Source organism: Diabrotica undecimpunctata, chromosome 3, assembly GCF_040954645.1.
Source record: "Diabrotica undecimpunctata isolate CICGRU chromosome 3, icDiaUnde3, whole genome shotgun sequence".
Lineage (NCBI taxonomy): Eukaryota > Metazoa > Arthropoda > Insecta > Coleoptera > Chrysomelidae > Diabrotica > Diabrotica undecimpunctata.
This window is the reverse complement of record NC_092805.1, coordinates 65,706,539-65,733,361: the sequence shown is the minus strand read 5'-3', so window position 1 is coordinate 65,733,361 and position 26,823 is coordinate 65,706,539. Positions and strand designations below refer to the sequence as shown.

General features: G+C 34.7%; 1 protein-coding gene across 2 annotated transcripts in view; it reads left to right on the top strand.

Annotated features, from left to right (window-relative positions):
- The first annotated feature begins 675 nt into the window (after window positions 1-675).
- LOC140436872 (very long chain fatty acid elongase AAEL008004-like) overlaps window positions 676-26,823 on the top strand; it is a 77,639-nt gene continuing 51,491 nt past the window's right edge. Inside the window, exons 1-2 of one of the 2 annotated variants that reach the window (XM_072526028.1) lie at window positions 676-924; window positions 2,615-2,770. In XM_072526028.1, coding sequence (XP_072382129.1) covers window positions 2,668-2,770 — 103 coding nt within the window. In that variant the 5' untranslated portion in view covers window positions 676-924; window positions 2,615-2,667. The remainder of the gene's footprint in view (window positions 925-2,614; window positions 2,771-26,823) is intronic. The other variant, XM_072526030.1, reaches the window with a different exon arrangement.

The window sequence follows — 26,823 nt, the reverse complement described above, 5'->3', positions numbered from 1 at the left end:
TGGCACACATGGTACCGGCCCTGAATATATATTATATTATGATCACATTGTGTAAGAAATCAAAACATAAACAAAATTCTTACTCTAAAAAATCGGCAACACTTTATACACTTTTGCCACACGCTGAACCGTCAATAAAATTTGAAGTATTCACATATCAGTTACGTACAATTATCTAATCTATTTAATTAAAATTATTATTTTGTGGAATATTAGACTTCAGAGTTATTTCATAAAATTTATATTATTAATAATAACAAATGTTTTTGGTTATTTAATCAATATAATTCTAAAATTTCCAATATAATGATGATTACATTTTTCTGATTATTACACCATGTTGACGCCTATGAAAAATCGAGCAGTTCCGTATGAGTTTCGTATTATTAGCTGTGTTAGGAAACTTTAAACTCTAAGGTTGACGTTCTGGAAATTTTAAATATAAGTGACGTCCCTTTATATAAATTTTGACGTGCAAGCATTTTTATATGAAAAATGCTATACATACACACATACATACAATACTTAATAAAAATTCCGCTATTATCCGTTAATGATTGATGCTGGTAAATGTAAATAAAAAAAATATATATGTTAACAAGCCTTGTTTCCCCTTGTATTAAAACTATTTACACAGTGAATTTAATTGTGTTTTAAAGGTAACCATGTACATTTTATCCAAGAATGTCCTAAAACAGCTGTAAGTTCACGACCAATTTGATGAATAAATCATGTACTATGTTAATACGTTAATTCCAACAGGCTATTGTTCTCTTATTAGTCGCATGTAAATGGTGAGCAAGCAGTTTGATTTTGGAAACAAGGTAATTCCAATAGTCTCTTGTATTAACTGATCAAAGAAAATGGCCCTGGTTTTAAAGCGGATATTATTAGGATATCGATGGCTTTTCGACGAAATCGGGGGTAAGCATCTAATCGTTATTCTTTTATTTTACATATTGTATTAACGGCTAATCCCATAAACTGAGAAATAGATGTTTTTTAAAATTATTTTAGTCATTAACCTTGACTTATTTTATTAAATGTGATATATAAAGTCATCTTACTTAACCAAAAATAAATTTTTCATAGCAGGCAAAATAAAAAAGTTATTTTAAAAATAAAATATGTAACCTAATAAACATATATTAACCAATACATATCTTTGTCATTATTATTTTGATTGAAGAGCTAAAGATTATTTATTGGAGTAAGCATATTGAATTATTCAAAAATGTAAGTATACGATTTGTATTTCTCAGAGATATCATACAAAGTATTTAGGTTTCTATATTAACTTCTTTGGCTCGTATATTACGAACAGCTTATAGGTATTAATTGGTTTAACTAAATATCTATAACATTATTACTATTAGTATCATATTTTACAAGTCACAAAATCACCTCTTCATTACATTTCCACTATCTATTGAAAACATTTTGTAGATAATTACTCTATTTAATGAGGTGAATATATTTTGAATATTTACATATATTTGACTTTCAATTTAAAGCAGCATAAAACAGCGTCGTAAGATCAAGCCTATATAATGCCTAAATAAATTCTGTACTGGAAATAACAAAAACTCACATTTATGATAATAATGACGATGACCCATGGTATCTGCAATAAAAATTTAAAACGATATTTAAACCAGTTTAAAACATACACAGGACAAGAGTATTCGAAACGTCGATTTAGACAGCAGGAACTATATTTAATAGATCAGTCCAGGTCACAGGTCCTAACATACCTATTATAATTATAACAACGGCAATAGAATAAACGGATTTACATAATAAACTAACGTAACACAAAATTAATGCAAACAAATATAAGCAGAAGAACGGTAAATTTTGACGCAGATCTCGGTACTTCGAAGTTTTCAGAAAGTTGATACATTTGGGTGAATCGGTCTCAACAGGTTAGAAGAAATAAAAAGAGGCATTGTACTCGCAAATAGGTGCTTTATAACATCAAACTTTGATATATTTGTTACTACTATAACTCATTTAGGCATTTACTTAGTATTACTTATTTCTATTCTCTTACTGTGACCATCGTCTTTGTCTTATTTCTTCATCTTCAAATACATACAAATACTTTTATATTTCGACTAAGAGCTATAGTTTCCCTTCAAATTCTTTTTTCAGTTATACCCTTTTTTGTTTACAATAGTTTATAGCATCTTCTTGTGATACTATTTATGAAAGCGATAAGAAGCAATATCCGTATATATATATTTGAAATATAGGACCCGGCGGTGAATTTTTATAGCATATTGGTAGGTTTTTTAGAAGTAATTGGGGTGCGTAGATTTTTTTAATAATTATTGGTTCTAGCATTATAATATATTGACTATTGACTATTTCCCTTATGTGTTGTATGATTTATCCCTATATATCAGTTTTTAGCCTAGAGTATTTTTATCAAGAATTTCTCCGTTTTTCATTTGTCAATTCATTTGTTTTTCCGAACAATAATTTTGAATTACTTTTGTTATTGTCAATTTTATAGTTGTTTCAGTTTTTTATCCAAGATTACTCATGTGTTATATTATTTTTTATTTGTATATATTTGTTTATTAAACCACAATAACTGTACACTGTACAGGTTGCCAAAACTAGGAATGATTTCGAATATTCTACAATCGGCGAGCCCACTTAATGCGTAGCAAAATTACCGGAAATTATCTTATTAGGACAAGTAAACTCGACTTGGTAACTACGTTTAAAAATTACGTAGTCAAGTCCCGCCATTCATATGTAGGTACGTAGAAATCTATGTCTGTACAAATCTATGTATGTGAAAATCTATGTATGTCAAAACCAATTTTTATATGTATCTAAAAAGATAAAAAAAATCTTTGTAAGACCGGGAGGTTAAAGTTAAATCGCCTTAAATTTAAATAAATAAAAAAAAGAATGAACTCTGGGAGGACTCTGGGAGGTGTTATCGAGCCCTAAGTGATCTGCATGGTCGTATACAGATTTTCACTAAATCGCAGCTATCTTATGTTCTTTAAGAGGTTCTTAGAAATAACACCAGTAGTAAAGAGAATATTAGATATCTTTTGGGTACTTTCCATTATCTTTTGTCTTCGTATTTGTATTTTATATTCTCTGCACTTGGCGATTTTTTCATCATATTTAACACAAATGACTGTCAACCCCCAGTAAGATGTTGTACTTGTTGTACTATGTAGGATGCCTTTTTGGCTTTAATATGCATATAGGCATTTGTATTTTTAGACCTGAACGTCTTTAGATGTTAAACTTCAGGTTGGTTTTACCTCTCCAGAATGGCAAGTAGAAAAACGTCTTACCTGATGTCAACCAGTAGTTCAATGCTGTATTGTCTACGAAGTCCTGACTAACTTCATTGGGATACTGTCCATGCATATGATTTTCAGTCACATGTGCATTCAATTTTCATTTTTCGTTGAATAGATTCATAATCCATTATAAATCACTTAACAATATCACAGGAGTAGATAAGTGCGAAAAATGCATACTTATTTAATGCAATAAACACATTTTTACTATTGAAAGATGTAGAAAAAAAATATTGATTACAGTAAATGTTTGAGTCACGAAAGTAGAACAGTTGACAAGCCATGCCAATTTAATACTGAACATTTACTATTTCTAAAGTCAATGCTCCCTTCTTCACGTGAAGTCAGTCAGTTCCGAAGAAGTGGCGAAAAATGGGATGGTGATGAGTTGGCCAAAGAGCTGTTTAAGGTTGGTATAAACTCAAACAACATAATTATTTTAAATCAAGCTAAACTTACTGCAGAGCCCTCTTTTAGTGATTATAAGGAGTCAGGTGCTCATACAACAGACTTAAATTGAGAAATTACACCAACTCATAATAAACATAATAAATTAATTATTGCCCAGGTGAATTCCGAATATAATAATAAGGAGTCAGATAATCTTATAAGTGACTTAAATTTGGAAATCACCCCCACATAAACATAATGAATTTAGTATTACCAAGGTTAATTCCGAATCATATTTTAATAAAATTGAACGGAATACTAGTATCCAGACATTACTTAAAGACAAAGATAAACAGCAAAGTAAAGAAAATAATCCATAGTCAACATTTAAGTCAGAGTCGTTCACTACACCAAAATCTGATAGATCTATTCAAGCAGGGGTAAGTCCTGATTTTGCCAACTATGTTACTAGGCCAACACAATCACCAGTTAAACAGAGAGGAGGAAGTAGAAGAAGTATCAAACTTCCACATGCAGTAGGTGCTGGAGCTTGGGTTGAATACTGAAAGAAAAAAGATGAAGAAAAGATAAAAAAGAACAAAAGAAAAAGAAAGGCTTGAAAATAAAACCGAAAAAGAAGAGTTACAATAAAGAATTGCAGCAATACAACTAACGGATAGAGAAAAAATATGAAGAAAAGAAAGAAGCTATTAGAAGAGACTTCATCACCGTCATCTGAAGAGGATGATGAATTTATGGACACACAATAAGATTCATTGGACGATGCAGAACTTTCCGACCTTCTACAATCGAGACATCGCCCTTCAAACCTAGAAAATCTTCTTAAAGATCCTGAAGAAGTAAACTTTGCATTGGTAAAATTTCTTACGGAAGGTGGAGGCAAAGAAGCATATTATATAGATCAAGTTGTAAAAATAAAGGAGAACGAAGAAATTAAAATTTCTTGTTGAAAAAGTCACAAATGTGAAAACAAATTCTTCTTCCACAATGTCTCTAATAAAGTTGTAATTGAAAAAGGTCAAGCTGTATATATATATGGGAAGCAATGGAAGACATCGAAGTTCCACGAAGATTAATAAACGCGGTAAAAGCAAAGTACCATATAAGACGACAAAGGGACTACTACAGGGTTGCTCCATATCCCCCACCCTGTTCAAAATATTCCTGGAAAAAACGCTGAAACCATGGAAAAGAAAGTGCGAAGGAATGGGTATACCAGTAAGGAACGAATATCTATATACGCTAAGTTTTGCCGACGACCAAATAGTGATCGCACAAGACGAGGATGACCTCAGTTTTATGATGAGAAAACTGGAGCAGGAATATACAAAGAATGGGATGGAAATAAACCTAAAGAAAACTGAATACCTAACAACAGAGTATACAGAAATAAAACAGCTGGAAATAGACGAAGGTAAACAAATCAAAGGAACAGACAAGTATAAGTATTTAGGTTTCATAATATCAAACGAAGGAATAACGGAGGAAGATATAAAAAATAGACTAGGACAAACAAGAGACTGCATACGAAAATTGAACCTGGTACTATGGGATAAGAACATCAGCATGAAAACAAAGAAAAAAATATATAATACCATGACAAGAAGTATCCTCACTTATGGGTGTGAAAATTGGACAATAAATAAGAAAACCAAAAACAAAATACTTTTTTCTCCCCCATACGAGGTCAAATCTAATGGCACCGCTAATAATGGTGAAGTAAGTGCGTAATCCTATCTCTATCTATCCTAAAAACTTGAAAACAGACTCTTTTGTGGTTGAATGGGTTATCGCTTGTCGTTTTGTTGAAATTTAATACTTTTGATGTTTATACACGATAATACCATTTAACTAAATACATGCTTTACGGGATATGGGATATATTTAAAATAAAAACTTATTTTTAAAGTCTTAAAATACTTTTCTTTTTCTTATCACTAAATCTTAAAATCCTTTTTCTTAAAAAAATTACATTTCTAAATACTTCACATTTAAGTACTATACATTTTCAATACTACACATTTCATAGTACAGGAAAATTTGGAATCTTATATTAAATACTTAGAATACTTACTTATTTGGAAGTTTTATTAATCTCTTTTGGTAACAATTGAATATTCGTTTATTTGTTTTACCAAAATTTAGTTGTTTTATAATGGCAGAAAACATATCGTTAGAATCTTTGAAAAATACTAGAAAAGGTTTAAAAAGTTCATTAACTAGGTTCGAAAATTACATTGGCTGATTTAGAATCTCGCTTCGAAAATATATCAACGCTACTTGAAAGATTTAATGATACGCAATCAATGATTGAAGCCTTGACTAGCAAGGATGAATTTATTGTAGACAATGATGAAAGAGCTGCATTTGAGGACTCATTTTTTTTTTTATTAACAAAATCGCATCAGCCAAATTGGCTATTAGCGAAACAATGATAGTGAACAATAATTTGTATTACATTTATAATGTTAGTTTAGATAGCATTTAAAACGTTAATTGAGCTTAAGAAACTTTTTATGTTTGAAATATTGAACTGTAGACCTAAAATATCACTAAGTTTGTTTGGTATATTGTACAACATGCGCTTTGGCGTTAGTGCTGGGCATTTCTCTAATATATGTTTGGTTGTTAATTTTTCATCACAGTTGTCACATCTTGGTTCTTGTTTGTTGGAGAACACGTAGCTATTAGTTAATCGCGTATGACCCAGTCGGAGTCGCGTTAATATTACCTGGTCTCTCCGACTTGTTGGTAATGTGGGCCAGGGTTTTATCGATTTTTTAACATCGCGTAGCTTGGCTGATGACACTTTCCACTTTTCTTCCCACATATATCGCACTTTATATTTAACCGCCGCTTTCACGTCCGCACTCGTAAAAGTTTTAATACACTCCGCACTATCACTACTTGCAGCTTCTTTTGCAGCATTGTCTGCCTGTTCATTTCCTGGGATTCCAATATGGGATGGTATCCAGAATAATATAATGTTTTTTCCATTCAGTTGGGCGGTGTGGATTTCTTCTTTTATCTTGATGACTAAAGGATTACTTGGATAGATATATTGGATTGACTGTACGGAACTTAGAGAGTCTGTGAGTATAATATAATTGGTATTATTGGATGTGTTGACAGCAATGGTGGCCTGGTATAGAGCATATAGTTCAGCAGAGTAAATGGAGTACTCTGAAGGGAGTTTATATTTATTTGTCGATGTTGGGGTTATGACTGCAGCACCAGTACCTTCATTTGATTTAGATGCGTCTGTGTATATATGTGTATAATCCTTGTAGTTGTGAAGCATATCGTTGAACGCAGATTTGATTACCTGTGGGTTTGTTGAATGTTTGTCGAAAGAAATGAGGCGGGTTAGGCACTGAGGGTTCTTTATTTGCCATGGAGGAATTGAGGACGATTGGGAGGAAAAGCATTCTGGAAACGTGTAGTTTAATTGATTTAAATAGCTTCTAATCCTTGCGTAGAAAGGTTTGGCAGTTCTTGGCTTATTTATGAAGAGATTTGGGAATTTTTCTGTAAAACAATTGTGAATAGTAGGGTTTTTTGGGTTAGACCTGATTTTTGCGGCGTATGCTACACTTAGATAAAGTCTTCTGTCTTCTAAGGACGGTTCACCAACTTCACAATAAATACTTTCGATTGGTGTTGTGCGAAAAGCTCCAGTTATTATACGTAAAGATAGGTTGTGAAGACTGTCAAGTTTTTTTAGCAGTGTCTTAGTGGCTGTAGAATACACAGTAGATCCATAATCTAATTTTGATCTGATTAATGTTCTGTATAATATTAAAAGTGTTTGGCGATCCGCACCCCATTCTTTATTGGCCAGAGTTTTTAGAAGATTTAATCGCTTGTGACAAGATAAGATCAAATTTGTTATATGAAGTTTCCAGCTTAGAGTTTCTTCGAATGTCATGCCCAAGAATTTTATTGACGTTACACGTTTTAGGTTCTCATCACATAGTCTTAGGTTGGGGGTGTTCGTGATATTTTTCTTAGAAAACAGGATGAAACGAGTTTTTTCAGTGGAAAAACAGAAACCTGTTTTTTGTGACCAGAGTTCTAAGTGTTGTATAAAGTTCTGTGTGTGACAAAATATATTTTGTATATTTTTACCTGTGCAAAAAACTACAAGATCATCCGCGTAGACGCGTGCTTTTATAGGCGATTTTAGATTTTTGAGAATATCATTGATTGCCACTATAAAGAGCGTAGGACTTATAACCGAGCCTTGAGGAATGCCATTTTCTGGATACATTATATCTGATGTTGTGTTGTTTGTCCTAACTCTGAAAGCTCTATTTTGAAGAAAGTTTTTAATAAAGAAAAAACAGTGACCTTGGATGTTCCAACTATGTAATTTTTTTATTATATAATCGTGCCAGGCTGTATCGAAAGCTCTTGATATGTCAAAGAAAACCGCTAGACATTTATTTCTTAGTGCGAATGCTTCAGAAATGTCACTTTCTAAATCTATGATATTATCTATGGTTGACCTTTGTTCTCTAAAACCACTTTGTTCTGGAATAATTAAATCTTGTCTCTCCAGGTGCCATCTTAGTCTATTATTAATAATTTTTTCTAGTAACTTACACATGGCGCATGTTAAAGATATCGGTCGGTATGACTCGGAACTTGTTTTAATACTATTAGGTTTTTGTATAGGTATAACAGTGGATTCATGCCATTTTTCTGGAAATTTGTGCTGTAGCCAAATAATATTAAACATATTTAGAAGTTGTTGGTGAGCGCTATCTGGAAGGTGTTTGATAAAAATACTAGGAATATCGTCGGGACCAGCGCTAGTTTCTTTGAGATTTGATAATGCTTCTGTATACTCTAATTGAGAAATGGGTAAATTTAACGGTTCACCTGTGTTAGGTATAATGCTCATTTCCTTATTTTCTTCTTGCTGTTTGTAATTAATAAAAGATTTTTTATAATTAGTATTACTGGATCGGTTTTTGCATGTGTTAGCAAGGATTTTGACAATCTCAGTATTACTAGTAACTGCCTTTCCATTTATTTCGAGGCTTTTAATATTCTGATTGCTATTTAATCCGGATATTCTTCGGACTTTGTTCCATACTTCAGTCATGGGAGTGTTTGCATTTAACGTTGATACATATTGAGTCCATGACTGGCGTTTAGCATTTCTAATTGTCTTTTTGGCTATAGCACGTTGTTTTCTGTATTCAATTTTATTCTCAACAGTTTTGTAGCGCTTGTATTGGTTAAAAGCTCTTTTGCTAGATTCAACCGCTGTTTTGCATTCGCGATTCCACCATGGGACAGGGTTGCGTTGTTTTATGCATGTGGTCTTTCCTATTGCTTTTTCTGCTGCTTTTGTGATAATGGTAACGAGGTTCTCTAGTGTTTCTTCTATATTTGGGGTACTTTTAAATGTGGTCATACTGCTTTCGATTAAATTGGAAAAAAGATTCCAGTTAGGATTTTTTAAATTCCATTTTGGAGTAAATGTCTGTCCACCTTGGTTTTTGTTATTATGAATAAAAAGTGGATAGTGATCACTATTGTATAAAAAGTCGAGCCTATCCCAGGTGAGCTGTGGGGTCAGACCTGGTTCGCATATCGTAAGGTCTATACATGAAGATTCACCGTTCTGTATATTGAATCTAGTGGGCCTGCCGTCGTTTAAGACTGAAAGGTTGGACTGTTCAAATATCTCTTCTAGCAGTCTTCCCCTAGTATTTATAGTAGAAGAGCCCCATAAAAAGTTGTGGGCATTAAAATCGCCCAAAATAAGTCTGGGTTGGGGAATTTGTTGTAACAGTTCAGTTAATGCTTCTGAGTCGACTTGCGTTGATGAAGGTAGGTATAAGTTACAAACGTGAATATTTGGACTTGAGTTAAGTTTAATGCAAATTGCTTCTAGATTAGTTTGGAGAGAAATTTCAGTGGTTTCAATTGACTTTTTTACAAAGATAGTTACTCCGCCGCTGGCTTTTTCTTGGCTAGTTCGATTTTTGCAGTAACTTTTAAATTGTTTTAAAGCTTGTATTTTTTCATTTTTGAAGTTAGTTTCCTGAAGACAAATTATGTCTGGATTGTATCTACCCAGAATTATTTGGAGCATCGGAAGATTATTGTAAAAACCGTTAATGTTCCATTGCAAAATTGAAGAGAAGCTAGTGTATAATAAATAAAAACTGATACTTGGGATTGTTACAGAAGTTTATGACTCGATCCCTGAGATAACTCACTTTCAGTCTCTGATGTCTCACTATCCGAGTAGGTCATCTGTAAATGTATCAGTAGTTTTTTTCTTATTTTTGTACATCTAGATTTAATGGATCTTTGTTTGAAGTAAGGGTATATTGCTGTTAGCATTTTCACTAAAGCTTCTAAATCGTTAGTGTAGTTTTTTATGACGCTGACTGGATCCTGTGCACCATAAACATTTTCAAATAGATCGGAAATTTGATTAAAATCAAGAATAAATGGAGGGTTTTGCTCTGAGATGAATGCCTTGGCCGGTTCCATGAGTATGTGAGTTGGTGTCTTTTCCTTGCTTTTTTTTGGTTTTTTGGATGGAGCATCATTTGGTTTAACAAACGGGTCTAGACTTGGGTTTTCTGAATCAGCATCTTGCGCTGGAGGAGGTGTGATTATTTCTTCCAAACTGCGTTTTGAGCTATTTTGTGTAGACTGGGTTGTATCTATATTGATGATTGGTTGTACGGTTGGAGTTTTTGAGGGGTTAGTTGGAAGTATTTGGGTAGGTGTAGATTGCGAAGATGTTTGGGAGTGAGGAGTTTGGTTATAATTTTCAGAAACTGATTCTTGGGTTGTTTTGCAATTTGCTGCAGTATGGCCTTGCCTTTTACATGAAAAACATACCAAGGAATCTTGTGACAAAAAAATCCTATAGTTGGTGTTATCATAATTTATTAATATGGATTCAGGTATTGAGGAAGGTGGTGGTGTGATAAAAATTTGTCGTCTAAAACTATAAACGTGGCTGAATTCCGGCAAACCGACACTTATCTTGAGAAATGACATGGGAGACATGGTTTTAAGGCCCAATTTTTCAATTTCTTGAGTTAGTAAAGCATGCGGAATGGTGGGACAAACGTTTGAAAGAATTAGTCTTTCTGCTGGAGTGACAAGTTTGCGTGCTTGGACTCGTTGATTATTAATTTCGATAAACCCTCCATAATTATTTATAAAATGTTCAACAATGTTTTTGTTTGCAAGGTACATACACACTCTGTTGTTAGAAAGCCGTGAGGAAAATAGAATATTTTTGGGCTCGATCAATATTCCTAGTGGAATCAAGTAATCTTGAAGTTTTAGGTTTTCAATAGCTGGGAATATGATAGCTTGATCTTTGGTAGGGAATTGTTGTTCAATCACAGCAGATGAATAAGTTTTAGTATGGTTTTCCTTTTGGGAGCTTCTGTAGTCAGAAGTCCCGTCAGTTGGATTTAACATCTTTTCTTTAAATTTAAAATTTAATTTAGACCTGAAATACGGACCTGTTTTACAACAGGCAATTTTATCATGTCGTTATAGATAACGAATAAACTTGTTTGGAGTTTTTATATCGACGAAGTTTATGATAAATACAATAAATTCCTGTGAAATGACTCTGTTTTATATAATTTTAAAGAGTACTTACAGGATGGAAGAGAACACACTCTTATGCACTTATATTGATAAAATAAAAAATTTTTAATCAATAACTACTATATAAATAACAGTTTTTGTTTGGAGCTGACAAATTCGCACTAATTAGTATACCTGTCAGGACCGAACTCCCAGGACTCATTTTATACTATTACAAGTAAAGCTAAAAAACTTCTTTCATACACTTCTAGGATCTCAAATCCGCAGGCTCCTCAATCAGCTCAACCTTTTAGCTACATAAAGCTTCCGGATATCTGTCTTCCATCATTCTCCGGGCCCTATAAAGATTGGATTTTCTTCAAAGAAACCTTTTTTCTGTAATTGATCAACATCCTCATATGCCACAATCACAAAAGCTAAACTACCTCAGAATGTCATTAAAAGGCGAACCTCTTCATTTAATTGATACTCTTGAAATATCTGATGCAAATTATGAAATCGCTTGGACCATATTAAATGACAAATATGAGAATATCGAAAAACTTATAAACAATCAGATTAAGGAACTTTTCAACCTTCCTGTTATTAATAAAGAAACTCACTCATCCTTAAGTCAACTCTTTGATAACACAAGTAAAATTTTAAAAGCTCTCAAAGCCCTAAACGAACCTGTCCAACATTGGGACTCCATCTTAGTATATTTAATAACCACAAAATTAAAATCTAGTGCTAAACATGCTTGGGAATCAAAAAAGACCAAACGTGAGAGGCCTAATCTTAAAAAATTATTGAGTTTTCTGGAAGACAGGTGTGACATCTATTGAGGATCGAATCTATTGAGGAGGATAAGCCTTCCTCCACGAACCATCAACAAATTAACTATAAAAATAAGTCTTCAAGCTCTAAATCACTTGTGACGTCTGACAATAATCCTACACAATCTTATAAACTCAAATGTACAGTCTGTGATGAAGAACACAGTTTATATAATTGCAACAAATTCCTTAAACTAAATACTAATAGTAGATACAATGAAGCGAAACGCTTAAAGCTTTGTCTGAATTGCCTGAGAAAGGGACATGGTGTGCAACAATGTCATGCCAGTAAATGTAGAAAATATTACAAGCCCTACAACACTCTTTTACACATCGAATCGCAATCTACAGCAAACTCTGTAGGTCAATTGGAAAATTCATCCACAACCACAGTTGAGGAAAATGCTGTTGGAACTTCTACCTCTAAATCTCATTGCTCGATATTCCCTAACACTTGTACCTTGCTGTCAACTGCCTTAGTAAATATTCTCGATAGCAATGGTCAAACGCAAACCTGTATAATTCTTTTAGATAATGGCTCTCAATGTAATTTCATAACCAACAAACTTTGTGATAAACTAAACCTTCCGAAAACCAAAATACAAGCCATAATTTCTGGTATTGGTGATTCTTCTTCTAAGGTGACCTCAAGGACGAAGGTCATAATTCAGTACAGATTAAACCTTTACTCAATTAACTTAAATTGCATTGTGGTCGAAACTATTACTGGCTTAGTACCTTGTAAAACTTTTAATAAAAATCAATTAAATGTTCCACCCAATCTAATTTTGGCTGATCCCAGCTTTGATGTTAGTGCTCCAATAGATATATTGGTTGGAGTAGATACTTTTTGGGACTTATTATGTATAGGGCAACATAACTTAGGTCCAAATGCACCAGTCTTACAAAAGACTCAAGTCCAATGAAAAATCTCTTTGTTATTTTAATACTATTGACTTAAATCAACAGCTGGAAAAATTCTGGCAATTAGAAAGTGTAAAGAAAACTCCTCACCTTTCAAAGGAGGAAATATTTTGTGAACAGCATTTTCAAACAAATACTTGTCGGGACAATACTGGTAGGTTTGAGGTAACAATTCCTCTTAAATTAGATACTTCAAAGCTCGGGGATTCTTTTCAAATTGCAAGAAACAGATTCTACTCTATGGAAAGAAAAATGCTAAAAAGCGATGCTCTTAAAACTCAATACACTGAATTCATTTCAGAATACTTAGAACTAGGTCATATGACTAAACAAGAATCTATGGACGACTATAGCGGGTTTTTCTTACCCCATCACGCTGTTTTCAAACCCTCTAGCACTAGTACAAAACTTCATGTAGTCTTCGATGGTTCAGCTAAATCTACCTCTGGCTTATCTGTGAATGATCTCATGATGGTTGGCCCCAATATCCAAGATGATTTATTCTCTATAGCAATTCGTTTTCGAAAACACAATATTGTCATTTCAGCAGATATAGCCAAAATGTATCGGCAAATACTTGTAACCAAGGAACAACGCCAATTCCAAAAAATACTCCGGCGATTTGATCCAACTGAACCGTTGTCAATCTTTGAACTAAACACTGTAACTTATGGCTTAGCATCTAGTGCATTCTTAGCGACAAGATGTCTACGAAAAATAGCTGATGATATTAAGCAATCTAATTCCAAACTTAGCTTCATACTAGAACACGATTTCTATGTTGACGACCTTCTTTCCGGTGCAGACAGCCTAGAAGAAGTCTTAGATATCAAAAATTCTTTGATACAAATATTCAAATCTTATGGTATGGATATTCGAAAATTGAACTCTAATAATTTGATGCTTATTGGTGATACTGATCAATTAGAAACTATTGAAATAGGAAACTCAGAAACTAGTAAAACTCTTGGACTTAATTGGAATCCTAAGTCAGATATCTTATCATATTCAGTTATTCAACCCTCGTTAGTCACCGTTAGTAAGAGATCTATTCTCAGTTCTATCTGTCAGCTTTTTGACCCACTAGGTTTATTATCTCCATTAACTATAAACGCAACGATCCTTATCCAACAACTTTGGCAATTACATGTATCATGGGACGAATCTGTGCCAGCATCAATTCACACAAAATGGTCCACATTTCAAAGAGACTAAAGGCTAATAACTGAACTTAAAATACCTAGACTTGTTTTGATCAATGATAGAAAGGCCGTAGAATTGATAGGATTTGCAGATGCTTCCGAATCGGCCTATGGCTGCTGTGTTTATCTTCGCTCCACAGATTCCGCTGGTAATTCTCAGTGTCACTTGCTGTGTGCAAAAACTCGTGTAGCTCCTTTAAAAATGGTTACCATTCCAAGATTAGAACTTTGTTCAGCCTTACTTTTGGCTGAATTAATGGATAAGGTAAAATCTTCTCTACACTTACATGTAGATAAAATCTTTTATTGTTCTGATTCTACTATAACACTATCTTGGATTAATACTTCTCCTCACCTAGGAGATTATTTAAGGTGTTTGTAGCAAACAGAGTGGCACAGATTCAATCTTTAACTAAAACTACCAATTGGAGATATATAAATACAAAAGAAAATCCTGCTGATTTACTAACCCGTGGAATTTCCACACTTGAGCTGATAAATTCCGATATTTGGTGGAATGGCCCCAAATATCTGAGCAGCTTCGATTATGAATCTAATAAAACATTTGTACCTTCATCGTATGAGAATCTCCCAGAAACAAAGCCCAAGGTTTTAATGACTACCTTATCTCCTGTGACAGAATTTCTAGAAATTGCTAAACTCAATGGTTACTCCACACTTAGAAAACTTCAAAGAGTGTTTGCTTATGTACTACGTTTTATTCGTTTTTGTCGTACCAGTTCTTCCGATAGAGACTTAGGTCCCTTGACATGCGAAGAATTGGGAAATTCCTTAAAACAATTAACTCGCATTTGTCAACAGGAATCATTCCTCCTAGAAATTAAATCATTAAAGGTGAACAAATTGAATCCTTTTAATAGCTTGTTTTCTTTAAACCCCTTTATAGATGATTCAGGTATCCTAAGAGTTGGAGGACGCTTGGGTAAATCCCATTTTAACTATGATAAAAAACATCCAGCTATTCTTCCTAAAAACCATCATCTCACTAAACTCTAGGCCGAATCTAAACATATTGCTCTTCTTCATGCTGGACCTTAACTCACATTATCAGCAATTCCTGAAGAATTCTGGCCTATAAATGGTCGAAATTTAGTCAAACAAATCGTTCATAATTGTATTCGATGCTTTCGTTTTAACGCTAAAACTGTTAAGTACCTGATGTCAGACCTACCAATTGATCGAACGCGACCTTCTCGACCCTTTTCGATATGCGGCACTGGTAGGTCTGGTAGGCGATAGGTCCAAAAATGCTACATATGCCTATTTGTTTGTTTTAGTACCAAAGCTGTACACTTAGAATTGGTCAGTGAGCTTACCACAGAATGTTTCATAGCCTCACTTCGTCGCTTTACAGCGTGGCGTGGTATTTGTCGAAAATTATTTTCGGATCACGGTACTAATTTTATGGGTGCAAAAAATGAATTAAGGAAATTCTTTGAAATCAATTCAGGCGAGATTCAGACTAGACTCAGTCAGGAAAGCATTGATTGGCGGTTTATTCCGCCTAATTCTCCGCACTTTGGCGGACTTTGGGAAGCCGGTGTTAAATCGGTTAAGCATCATTTGCGCCGTAGTATCGGCGAAAATATTTAAACATTCGAAGAGTTTTCAACCCTTTTAACTCAAATAGAGTCTTGTTTAAATTGCCGACCAATTTCTCCCCTATCTGATGACCCTAATGATCCTAGTCCTTTGACACCTGCGCACTTTTTGATAGGAGAGCCACTTTTCTCTATACCAGATCACAATTGGCTCGATGCTAATGAAAATCGTCTCAACCAGGATCAGCTGATCCAACAAAGACTTCAATTATTTTGGAAAAGATGGTCATCCGAATACATTTCACAATTACAATCTCGAAACAAATGGAAGAAATCAGAGCCCCAAGTATTGACTTCGGGTACACTTGTACTAATCAAGGAGGATGGGCTTCCTCCTCTCAAATGGTATTTAGGTCGTGTGCAAACGACCTTTCCCGGAAGTGATGGTGTCATCCGTAGTGCAATGGTGAAAACTGCAACTGAAGTGATTCATCGTCCAGTAGTTAACTTGTGTGTGTTGCCTTGTGCTTAAAGGCATATCAGCCTTCAAGGGAGGCGGCTATGTTAAGTATTTGAACATTCTTATTTTTGTAACCGGCAACACTGGCAACATTGGTTCTTCTTCTGCCCACAGCAGCCGCTATGTATGACAGCCGACGAAGCATGCATGTTCGGAGAAAGAAAAAGAGAAGACAGACTCGATTCTAACCATAATAGACATTACCATCACCACGAATACTAAAAATCCCTTTGTTCAGTTTTTTTTGTTGTATTACTAAAATAAATTTAGTAAAGTGTAATCTCCAGTGTAGTTATTTATTACAAAATTAATAGGCCTTAGGTGGCATCAACAGCGATCTTACATTAATTTTTTGTAATTGTTTAATCTTTTGTATATTTTATATATTACATATATTGGTATCACCAAATTTATCAAAAGCAGTTCTTAGGTGTCTGTATTAAAGAATGTCATCATAAAGGCTTTTTATTTGCTAATTTCTCTGGTGTATTAATTCATTTTTTTTTGTATTTCCTTCATAAGGCTTTATTTAGAATTTTTGATACAAAAACAATTCTAATTTTTGCAATATGCTTTGAATATAACTACTTGTATAAATATTTAATATGTTGTAACACAATAAGCTCGTATAATTTTTCTATACATATAGAATATTAATTTCTGTTCACTTAACCCAGTCCCAATTGTCTAGTAAATTTAGTAATTAATTTTTTACTACCTTGGACAAAAAATCATTTTTCATAATTATTCTTCTGTTCTAAATTAAAGAAATCTACAATAATAATATATTTTAGCTATTAATGAGGTGTGGTAGGAATTTTTATGTTGTAGGAGTGAATCCCATATGCGGCTATACCTTAAAGGTTAGTTAAGTACACGAACAAGTTCAAGATCATTCGACACACTAAGCGGCCATTGAAGAGTAAATGTGACCCTACAACAGGGCGTGATACGGGTCGTATTTTACTAAAAGTAGTTTATCGACTGCAGATGACAAGTGTAACTAGAACCAATACAAGTACAACTAGCATGTCAAGTTTTATGCAATCTTCATCCATATTATTTGTAAAGGCTAGAAATGACTTTTGAATTTTTTCCAATCGGCGCAGAGAGCAAACAGAGAAATTATGCAGGGAGAAAGGAATGAATGATTGTGATTTGGAATGCCGAAGATCTCGACAAACTTCGTGAAGTAATCCAAAGCTTTTCTTTTAAATGGACTTCCAACGTTGCATTGTCTCATAGAAGCCCTTATTTTCCGGTAAGGTCCATTACTTAGCACAGGTGGTACATTTCTTACACCAGTCCTTTACATTGTCGGAATTATTCATCCAATTAAACCGTTCCCGAATTCTCTGAAGGGTTTTCTTTACACAAAAATGCCTTTCTGATGGACTGTCGTGTCACTGAAGAAGTACTTTGACTATTCTGCTCTTTGGAATCATCAACTGTCTTCTCTTCTCTAAACATCACAATTTTTAAGGACTTGTTTAAGCAAGCTGTCTTCCATGAGAAAAGAGCCCAGTACTTCTAAAATACTGAGCATAGGCTTGATAGTTCTTGCCAAGGTGATGGATGGTTTTCTTCTTTCCATTTTATAATTTTCTGTAAGGCTCGAGGCTCTGACGACCGAGTATCAGCGGTATAACTGTAACACCCGGAAATGTAATTCCATTAAAAATGAGTGGTGCCGACCCATCTTTTCCGAGGGGTGTTGGCTGAACTGAGTAGGCCGCTAACCTCGGTTACACGATACATTCTTATACCCCACCAACCCGTCTGGCCAGCGTGGTGGGTTATGGCCAAAACCTCCAAAACCAAACATGTCGATTGCAAGAGAAACATGGAAGGTACCCCAGGTTGGTAGGAATTCTATTCCACAGTCCCACACCGTAACAATGGTCTGTCCCGAGGATTCTGGGGGGGGGCAAGTCGACATTGAAATAGAAGAACAAACAACTCCATATAGCAACATAAAACATCCGCTCCATGGCAAAAGATGAAAAACTCTACGAACTAGAAGAGGAATTGGCTTGCATTGGGACATAATGGGACTGTCAAAAGTTAAAAGAAGAGGTGAAGGATATGTGGACTTACATTCAGGCAACAGACGGGCACATACGGTGGAGTAGGTTTCTTAATCAATAAGAAGAAAAAATCTCAAATTCAAATAATTGACAGCATCAGACAGGGTTACATACATGGTCTTAAAACTAAGTCCAAAAACTAAAATAAAGATCGTGCAAGTTTATGCTTCAACGGAAAAAGCAACCGATGAGGAAATAAATTCTTTTTACGAAGACGTTAAAAAAGCTATAGACAACAACAAAGAATCAAAAATAATAATAATGGGAGACTTTAACGCCAAAATTGGAAGTAAGATTGAAGACTCTGAAAGCAAGATTGTAAATTTTGGATTCGGCACAAGAAACACAAGAAGAGAAAAACTCATGGAATTCCTGGAACAAAAAAACATGTATATTATGAATACCTTCTACAAAAAGAAACCTAACAGAAAGTGGACATGGGTCGCACCTAACGGAACTACCAAAAATGAAATAGACTATTTTCTCTCAAACAACAAAGGAATATTTGAAGACATCACAACAATAAACAACGTAACAACGGATAGTGACCATCGTATAGTGAGAGCAAAAATAACTATTAACATGAAAGAAGAGAGAAAAAGGATTTTTAAAAAAACAACGAGGATAGATGCTTTTAAACTAAGAACAAATAAAGAACAATTCCGAGAGGTCTTAGCGAATAAGTTCGAATCTGATCCTTCACATCTTCTTCTTCTTCTCGTGCCACTCCTAGCGGAGATTGGAAATCATCATGGCCACTGCGACTTTGTTAGCAGCGCGCCTAAAAAGTTCAATCGAACTACACCCGAACCATTCACGTAGATTACGAAGCCACGATATTTTTCTTCTTCTCACACTTCTTTTGCCCTTAATTTTGCCCTGCATGATATTTCTTAAAAGTTCGTACTTTTCACCTCTCACAATGTGCCCCAAGTATTCCATCTTTCTAGTTTTTATCTCATTTAGAATTTCGCATCTTTTGTCTAAAGTTTGGAGTACTTGCGTGTTAGTGACGCGGTCCATCCATGATATTCTGAGAATGCGCCTATAGCACCACATCTCGAAAGCTTCGATGTTTTTTGTGGTCAACTGTTTTAGTGTCCAAGCCTCTACTCCATACAACAGGGTAGAAAAGACATAACACCGCAGAATTCGTATTCGTAACTTTATATTGATACCACGATTGCAAAAGAGTTTGCGCATTCTATTAAAGACTGATCTAGCGATTTCTATTCTACATCTAATCTCTTTTGTTTGATCAGTATCGTCTGTGATCCAAGCACCTAGATATTTATAACAGGACACACGCTCAATCGTTGTATTGTCTATTACAAGATTAGCTCTGATGTTCTGTGATTTCGTGATTACCATAAATTTAGTTTTTTTCAAATTAATTTTCAAGCCCTAACTGTTACAGTATATATTGAGACTTTGAACGAGATGTTGTAGTTCTACTAGCGTTCCCGTTAGGAGAACCGTATCGTCAGCATACCTTATATTGTTGATCGTCTCACCATTTATTATCAGACCAAGATCTTCTTCCTCGAGTGCTTGTTCACAAATAGGTTCACTATACAGATTAAATAAAAGTGGCGACAAGATGCATCCCTGCCGGACTCCTCGACGGATTTGAATTTCTTCACATATCACCTTCATAATCCTTCACATAATCAAGATCAAATTGACGAGATTAATCAAAACCTAAATAAAAACCTTCTCGCAGCAGGACTACAGGTCGCAAAGAAAACAAGGACTAAAGAAGACAAAATAAGCAATGAAAGTAAACAGCTAATGATGGAAAGAAGACAACTACTAGCGCAAAACAAACGCCATACTCAAGAATACAGGGAACTTAATAAAACAATTAGAAAAGAACTAAATTGCGACATACAAAAATGGAACGAGAACCTAATAGTGCGAGTCATTGAAAACAACAGAGACTTAAAATGTCTAAGACCCACACTGGGAGTTCAAAAAATAATCAAAATTAAAGACGCCAACAATAAGGTAGAGAAGGACACATATAAAATATCAAATATTGTCGAAGACTTCTACACATCCTTGTACAGCTAGAAAGGCCAGCCTAATGAAACAACAAAGGAGAACGTCAAAAGAAAAATAAAAAACGTGGGATCAGAAGTACTACCAAATATAAAAGGATTCGAAATAGAAGAGCTTTAAAAGAGCTAAAAAATAATTAAGCTCCAGGACACGACGGTATAATTGCCGAGCTCTTGAAAACAAGCAAGACATTAACAATCCCTGTACTAACAGAGCTATTTAATAGATGTCTCCATAATAGTAAGATCCCTAAAGACTTTAACGAGAGTCTAGTAATACTCTTACACAAAATAGGGGACAAATGTGATCTACAGAATTATAGACCTATATCGTTTTTCAGTCACGTATACAAACTATTTATAAGAATTATTAACAACCGGTTAACCTACAAAATGAACAATTACCAACCGGTTGAACAGGCTGGCTTCCGCAAAGGATATAGTACATCAGACCATCTGCTGACAATGAGAACATTGATAGAGAAGGCAAATGAATACCAACTACCCGTATTTCTTGCCTTCGTCGACTATGAAAAGGCGTTTGATAGTATCGAGATGTGAGCCATAGAACAAGCTATTAATAATTGTGGAATAGATTCGATATATAGGCAACTAATACATAATATATATGAAAATGCAACTATGATCGTACAACTAGACAAAAATACAAATCCCATTCCTTATTAAGAGAGGAGTGAGACAAGGAGACGTAATATCGACAAAGCTTTTCAACCTAGCCCTAGAAGAAAACTACAAATTGGTCAACCTATGGCATTAACGTTAATGGCAACAAGTTAAACCACCTCAGATTCGCTGACGACGTAGTGATTATAGCGAGCACATTCGAGGAACTGCAAATTATGATGGGAGAACTAGCAGCCAACTCCCAATACGTCGGTCTAAAAATGAATATGAAAAAAACAAAAATAATGACAAACACAGATGACCCCAGACGTATAACTATAAATGGCAGTGAGATAGAATGTGTTGGCTACTTAAGAACCGCAAAATACCCCAATACCCCAGCAAAGTGTTCAACCAATGCATCCTTCCTATCGTGACATATGGATGTCAAACCTGGACCCTAACCAAGGCAAACATGAATAAACTAGCCACAAGAGAAAGAACAATGGAAAGAGCAATGTTAGGTATACTGTCAGATAAAAAGAGGAACGACTGGGTAAGATCCAAAACAAAAGTCGAGCACATAGCAACAAAAATTGCCAAACTTAAATGGAGCTTCGCGGAAATACTACAATACAACATTGGAGACCTTACGAAAGTAAACGACCAAGAGGAAGACTACAGATGAGATCGGTTGATGATATTAAAAGAATAGCCGGAACAAATTGGAAATATGTTGCTCAGGATAGAGACCGATGGAAGGAGTTGGGAGAGGCCTATGTCCAAATATGGACGACAGAAGGCTAAGAAGAAGAAGAAGAATTTTCTGTAAAGCTGGATCTTCCTCTTGTTCTTGTTTGATCTTTGTAGTGGAACGAATCAAAGAAAAATTTATAAAAATGTTAATTCACGTAGTTCAAATTCAATTTAATTCACAAAGCAGTAGAAACAGGTAAATTAAAAGATTTTTAAATACCTTTCAAAAAAACATTAGTAAATTACAGTCGATTTATTGTAGTAAATTACAATTGAATTTTTTATCATTTGTAAACTGATAAACCTTTTTCCTGACAATCTCAAATTGCATAAAAATTTAGGTGAAAGTAGATATGTATACAATAATGTCTACTTATCGATTTTATTGGCCAAGCCTTTAACTGTTTTTTTTTACCACCTAAAAATTAAGCTTAAGGCATTTTTACCCTATATTTGAAGAGCTATTTTTTTACCACCTAAAAATTGAGCTTGAACCCTTTTTACCCTATATTTGAAGAGCTATATCTCTAATCCCAGTGGAATGATTTTAACTCATAATTTTTTGTTACAATGTCAATTTTTTGATGAAACAATTCACAAAACCGCAAACGATAAGTTTATAGGCCAAGAACGAATAGAAAACTTAATTGCCAAAATTTAACCAAATGGCGAAAAAATTTGTAGAATCAATCAGATTACAGAATTTTAAATACCTTTTAAGCAAGATTTACAGCTGTTTAAAAATAGTCAGTTTTTCAAAAATCTCATTTTTTTATTTGTAAACTTCTTCTTTTTCTTCGTATGATTGGCCTTAAGGCCTGTTGTTTTCAGTCTGATGTAGTAGTAATTGCGATGTTGACTGCCAGTTTTCCATATTTTAGGAGTCTTCTACCTTCTGGTTTTCTATCTTTTACTATTCGGGTAAGTCTCTCTCTCTTTCCATTCTGTTAATGTGTTGATTCCATTTTCGTTTTCTTTCTCTCATTTGTGTATTATGGATTCTGCCTCTTAAAGTTTTACCTGCTACCGACCTCAGTGTTTTCATCTCCGTTGTTTTTCTTTTTAATTGTTGTTTCCGCTCCTGTATATATGCATGTTTTCCTTTAATCCTTTCGTTCTTATTCTTTCTTTCGGAGACGTTTCCACAATACGATATGTTCGTTCCCAGATAGTTACATTTCGATACTTGTTCTATTATTTATTCTTTTATTACGATTTTGCATCTCACTAGCTCACCTAGCAATAACGAGGGACTTTGTTTTTACTGCCGATATTTTCAAATATCATCCATGTAGTGAAGTAAAGAGAAAAACATTAAAACAGTATCTAGAAGGAAGGGGAATTATGGACATAGAAGAGCAACTGGGTAAACAGGTTGCTAATTTAAAAACCTATTTTCAAGCGCAATTTGCGCAGTAGATGACAGAACGTTGCTTAAACTTAGGGAACAAAACATGCGCATAAATCACCCGTCTAAGCAAAAAAACTGCTCACATGGAGGAATAAACCCCTGCATGGGCCACATCCCAATGAGATCAACCAAGAACATGATGACAATACAGCGTAGAACTATTCTTTGGCATCAGGAAAGATGTTTCCCGAGACATAAGGTTTCCTACTAGCTATGCAGGATCAGGTTATTCCAACTAAAAATTATCTGAAATATATTGTCAAAGACCCTTAAGTCCAAAATGACAAATGCCGATATAGATATCAAGCACAAGAAACTATCCAACATCTTACCGGGGGCTACCAGGCGTTTGTCGGTACTGTTTATAAAGAGCGGCATAACTCAACAGAAAAGATTATCCACCAAGAACTAGCTAACAAACTTGGACTGCTCCAAACCGACCATCTCTCTTATTATCAAAATGTCCCTGACAAAATGTTTAAAAACAACTACTATATTCTATACTGAGATCACACTGTGCTCACAGATAAAGCAGTGGCACGTAATAGACCGGATCTCATGCTAGTTTATAAACTGACTATGCAAATAACACTAATTGATGTGGCGATACATAACAAATAAAATCTGCGCATTAAATTCAACAAATAGATCGCCAAGAACAAATAGCTACAAATACAAACAATGAGTCAATGGAGAATGGAAAGTACCCAGAGAGGATCTATTATTCTATCTACTACTGATTTTATCCCGAAAAACGTCCTAGAAAACATAAAACAGCTCGGCCTAATTGAACACCTGTATAAAATCATGCACAAATCTGTACTACTTTCGACATCCAGATCTTCTTCTTATGGTGCCTATCCATTACGGATGTTGGACACTAACATGGCTATTCTGACTTTGTTGACTGCTGCCCTGAAAAGTCCGGTAGTGGTTAAGTTAAACCATTTTCGCAGGTTATGCAGCCAGGATATTCTTCTTCGTCCTGCACCTCTTTTCTGTTATGACTAGTTCGCGCTCTTTACCCATTCTATGTAGTACTTCTTCGTTGATAACTCTGTCTATCCAAGAAATCCTCAACATGCGTCTATAGCACCACATCTCAAATGCTTCGGGTCTCTTCAGTGATGCTTCAGTTAAGGTCCATGACTCCACGCCATATAAAAGAACGGAGAATACGTAGCATTTTAGTAAACGAACTTTTATTTCCAATTTTATATCGTGGCTGTTAAAGATTTTTTTCATTTTGACAAAAGCTGATCTTGCCTTCTCTATTCTTATCTTAATTTTCGTCGATTGGTCCCACTGTTCATTTAAGTTTGCACCCAGATAACAAAAGTTGGTGATTTGTTTTATAGGTTGTGGGTTAACTAGTAATTGACCAGGTGGTATCCTATTTTTGCTTTTAACCATGTATATGGTTTTTTGGATGTTAAAATCAAGCCCAAACCTGCTACTTCTGCCACCCTGGAGACAAGTGTTTGCAGACCTTTAAGACTGTCTGCAAAAATGACAGTATCATCAGCGTATCTTATGTTGTTCAATCGTTCTCCGTTGATAAGTATTCCCTCGTCTATGTCCGTTAGCGCTAGGTTCATAATGTGCTCTGAATATGTATTGAACAATAATGGGGACAGTATACATCCCTGTCGCACACCTCTTTTTATCTTTATGTCGTCTGTTAACTGATGCCCAACTCTAACAGCGGCAGTTTGTTCGTAATAGATGTTGTTTATTATACGGCGATCTCTGCTGTCTAGACCAATTTAATTTAATATTTTCATCAGTTCGTCATATTTTATTCTATCGAACGCTTTCTGTAATTAACAAAACAGACATATATATCACAATTCACGTCTCTGCATCTTTAAAAGAGAACTTGTATTGCGAAAAGTGCCTCTCGAGTGCCCAATGCATCCCTGAAGCCGAATTGTGTGTTTGTCATGTGTTCTTCATACTTTTTATATATTCTTTTATGTATAATTTTTAAAAAAGTTTTCAGGAGATGGCTCATAAGGCTTATTATTCGATAATCTTCACATTTTTTGCATTGGGTTTTTTAGAGATTGTTGTAAGTCTTTTTACTTCGTCTTTATCCATAATTTTCAAAAATTCTCAGTAGAACTCGTCTAGTCCTGCGGATTTTCCCTCCTTAATGTTGTTTATAGCAGCTTCTACTTCCGCTTCGAGAATAGGTGGTCCGGTATCGTCATTTTTATTTTATATGATGGTGACATTCCTATCGTCTTCAAATGTTGTTGTCACATAGTTCATCGATGTTGTTTTTGTTTCTTCAATATCAACTATTGGATTTCCTTGAGCGTCTATTAAGTGTCCCGGTCCTTTTGATTTATAGATGCCTGCTGCTTCTTTGATCTTTTTGTGGAGGTTGAACGAATCGTGTTTACGTTCCAATACCTCGATTTCTTCACACTGTTCTTCCAGATATTTATTTTTAGCTTCTCTGACAGCTTTTTTGATCTGATCTCTTTGTCTAGAAATTGATATGCAACGTAGTCTTTCCGATTTGATTCTCTTCTTCTGTCCATCATCTGTAATATACCGTCGGTCATCCATGGTTTTTTCTTTTCTTTTTTTTTCGGTCGCAGGTATTGGTTTAATATTTCCTTCCCAATGTTTTCTAAGTGGTTTATTTCTGTGTCAACATCATTAACTACTTCTGACTTAAATATGTTGTTCTTCGGATATTTCCGTACTTCTTGCTTTATGTCATCATCTCTTAGTTGTTTGAGATCGTACTTTATAGGATTAGGTTTGTGGATTTTTTTAAATTTCAGACGAAACTTAGCGACAAGTGGGTTATGGTCTGACTTAATATCTGCACCAGGGTAGGTTTTCACTGATGTTATTGAGTTTTTGAATCTTATCCACATCCAGATACTCACGAAAATTAGGACATACTCCGACATATCGAGTCACCTAGGGCTCGATAACCCAGAAAGGCTCCCACCAGAGCTCAATCCTTTTAAAACCCTAGGTATTTGGGATGAGTGAATTTTCTCCTTAGAAAGAGTGTGAGCCATATGGCTAAATATTTTTATTCTTTTCTTCTTTTCATGTAAGCATGACTCTGTCTGTTTTTCAATGTACCTCCAGTAATTTGACATTACATCGTTTTCGTTTTCTTTCTACTGATCGTCTTCCTATTGGGGAACCTACTTTTACCGTCTTTACTACTCTATTTGTTGTAATTCGGCTTATATGATGCTTCTATTCTACTCTTCTATCTCTTACCCAGCCCTTGATATTCTCCACCTTGCACCTATCTCGTATGTCTGTACTTCTAGCTCTGTCTCATGGTATTTTACCATACATTTTTTCCAACGGTTTTTTAATATACGCTGTTTCTAACATCCTTTTCGTCCTCTCTGTGTCAGGTCGTGTTTCTACTGCGTATGTCATTATTGGCCTGAAAAGTGTTTTGTAAATTCTGCCTTTCATTTCCTTTTCGATATTTTTATTTCTCCATATTGTCTTATTCAGGCTACCTACT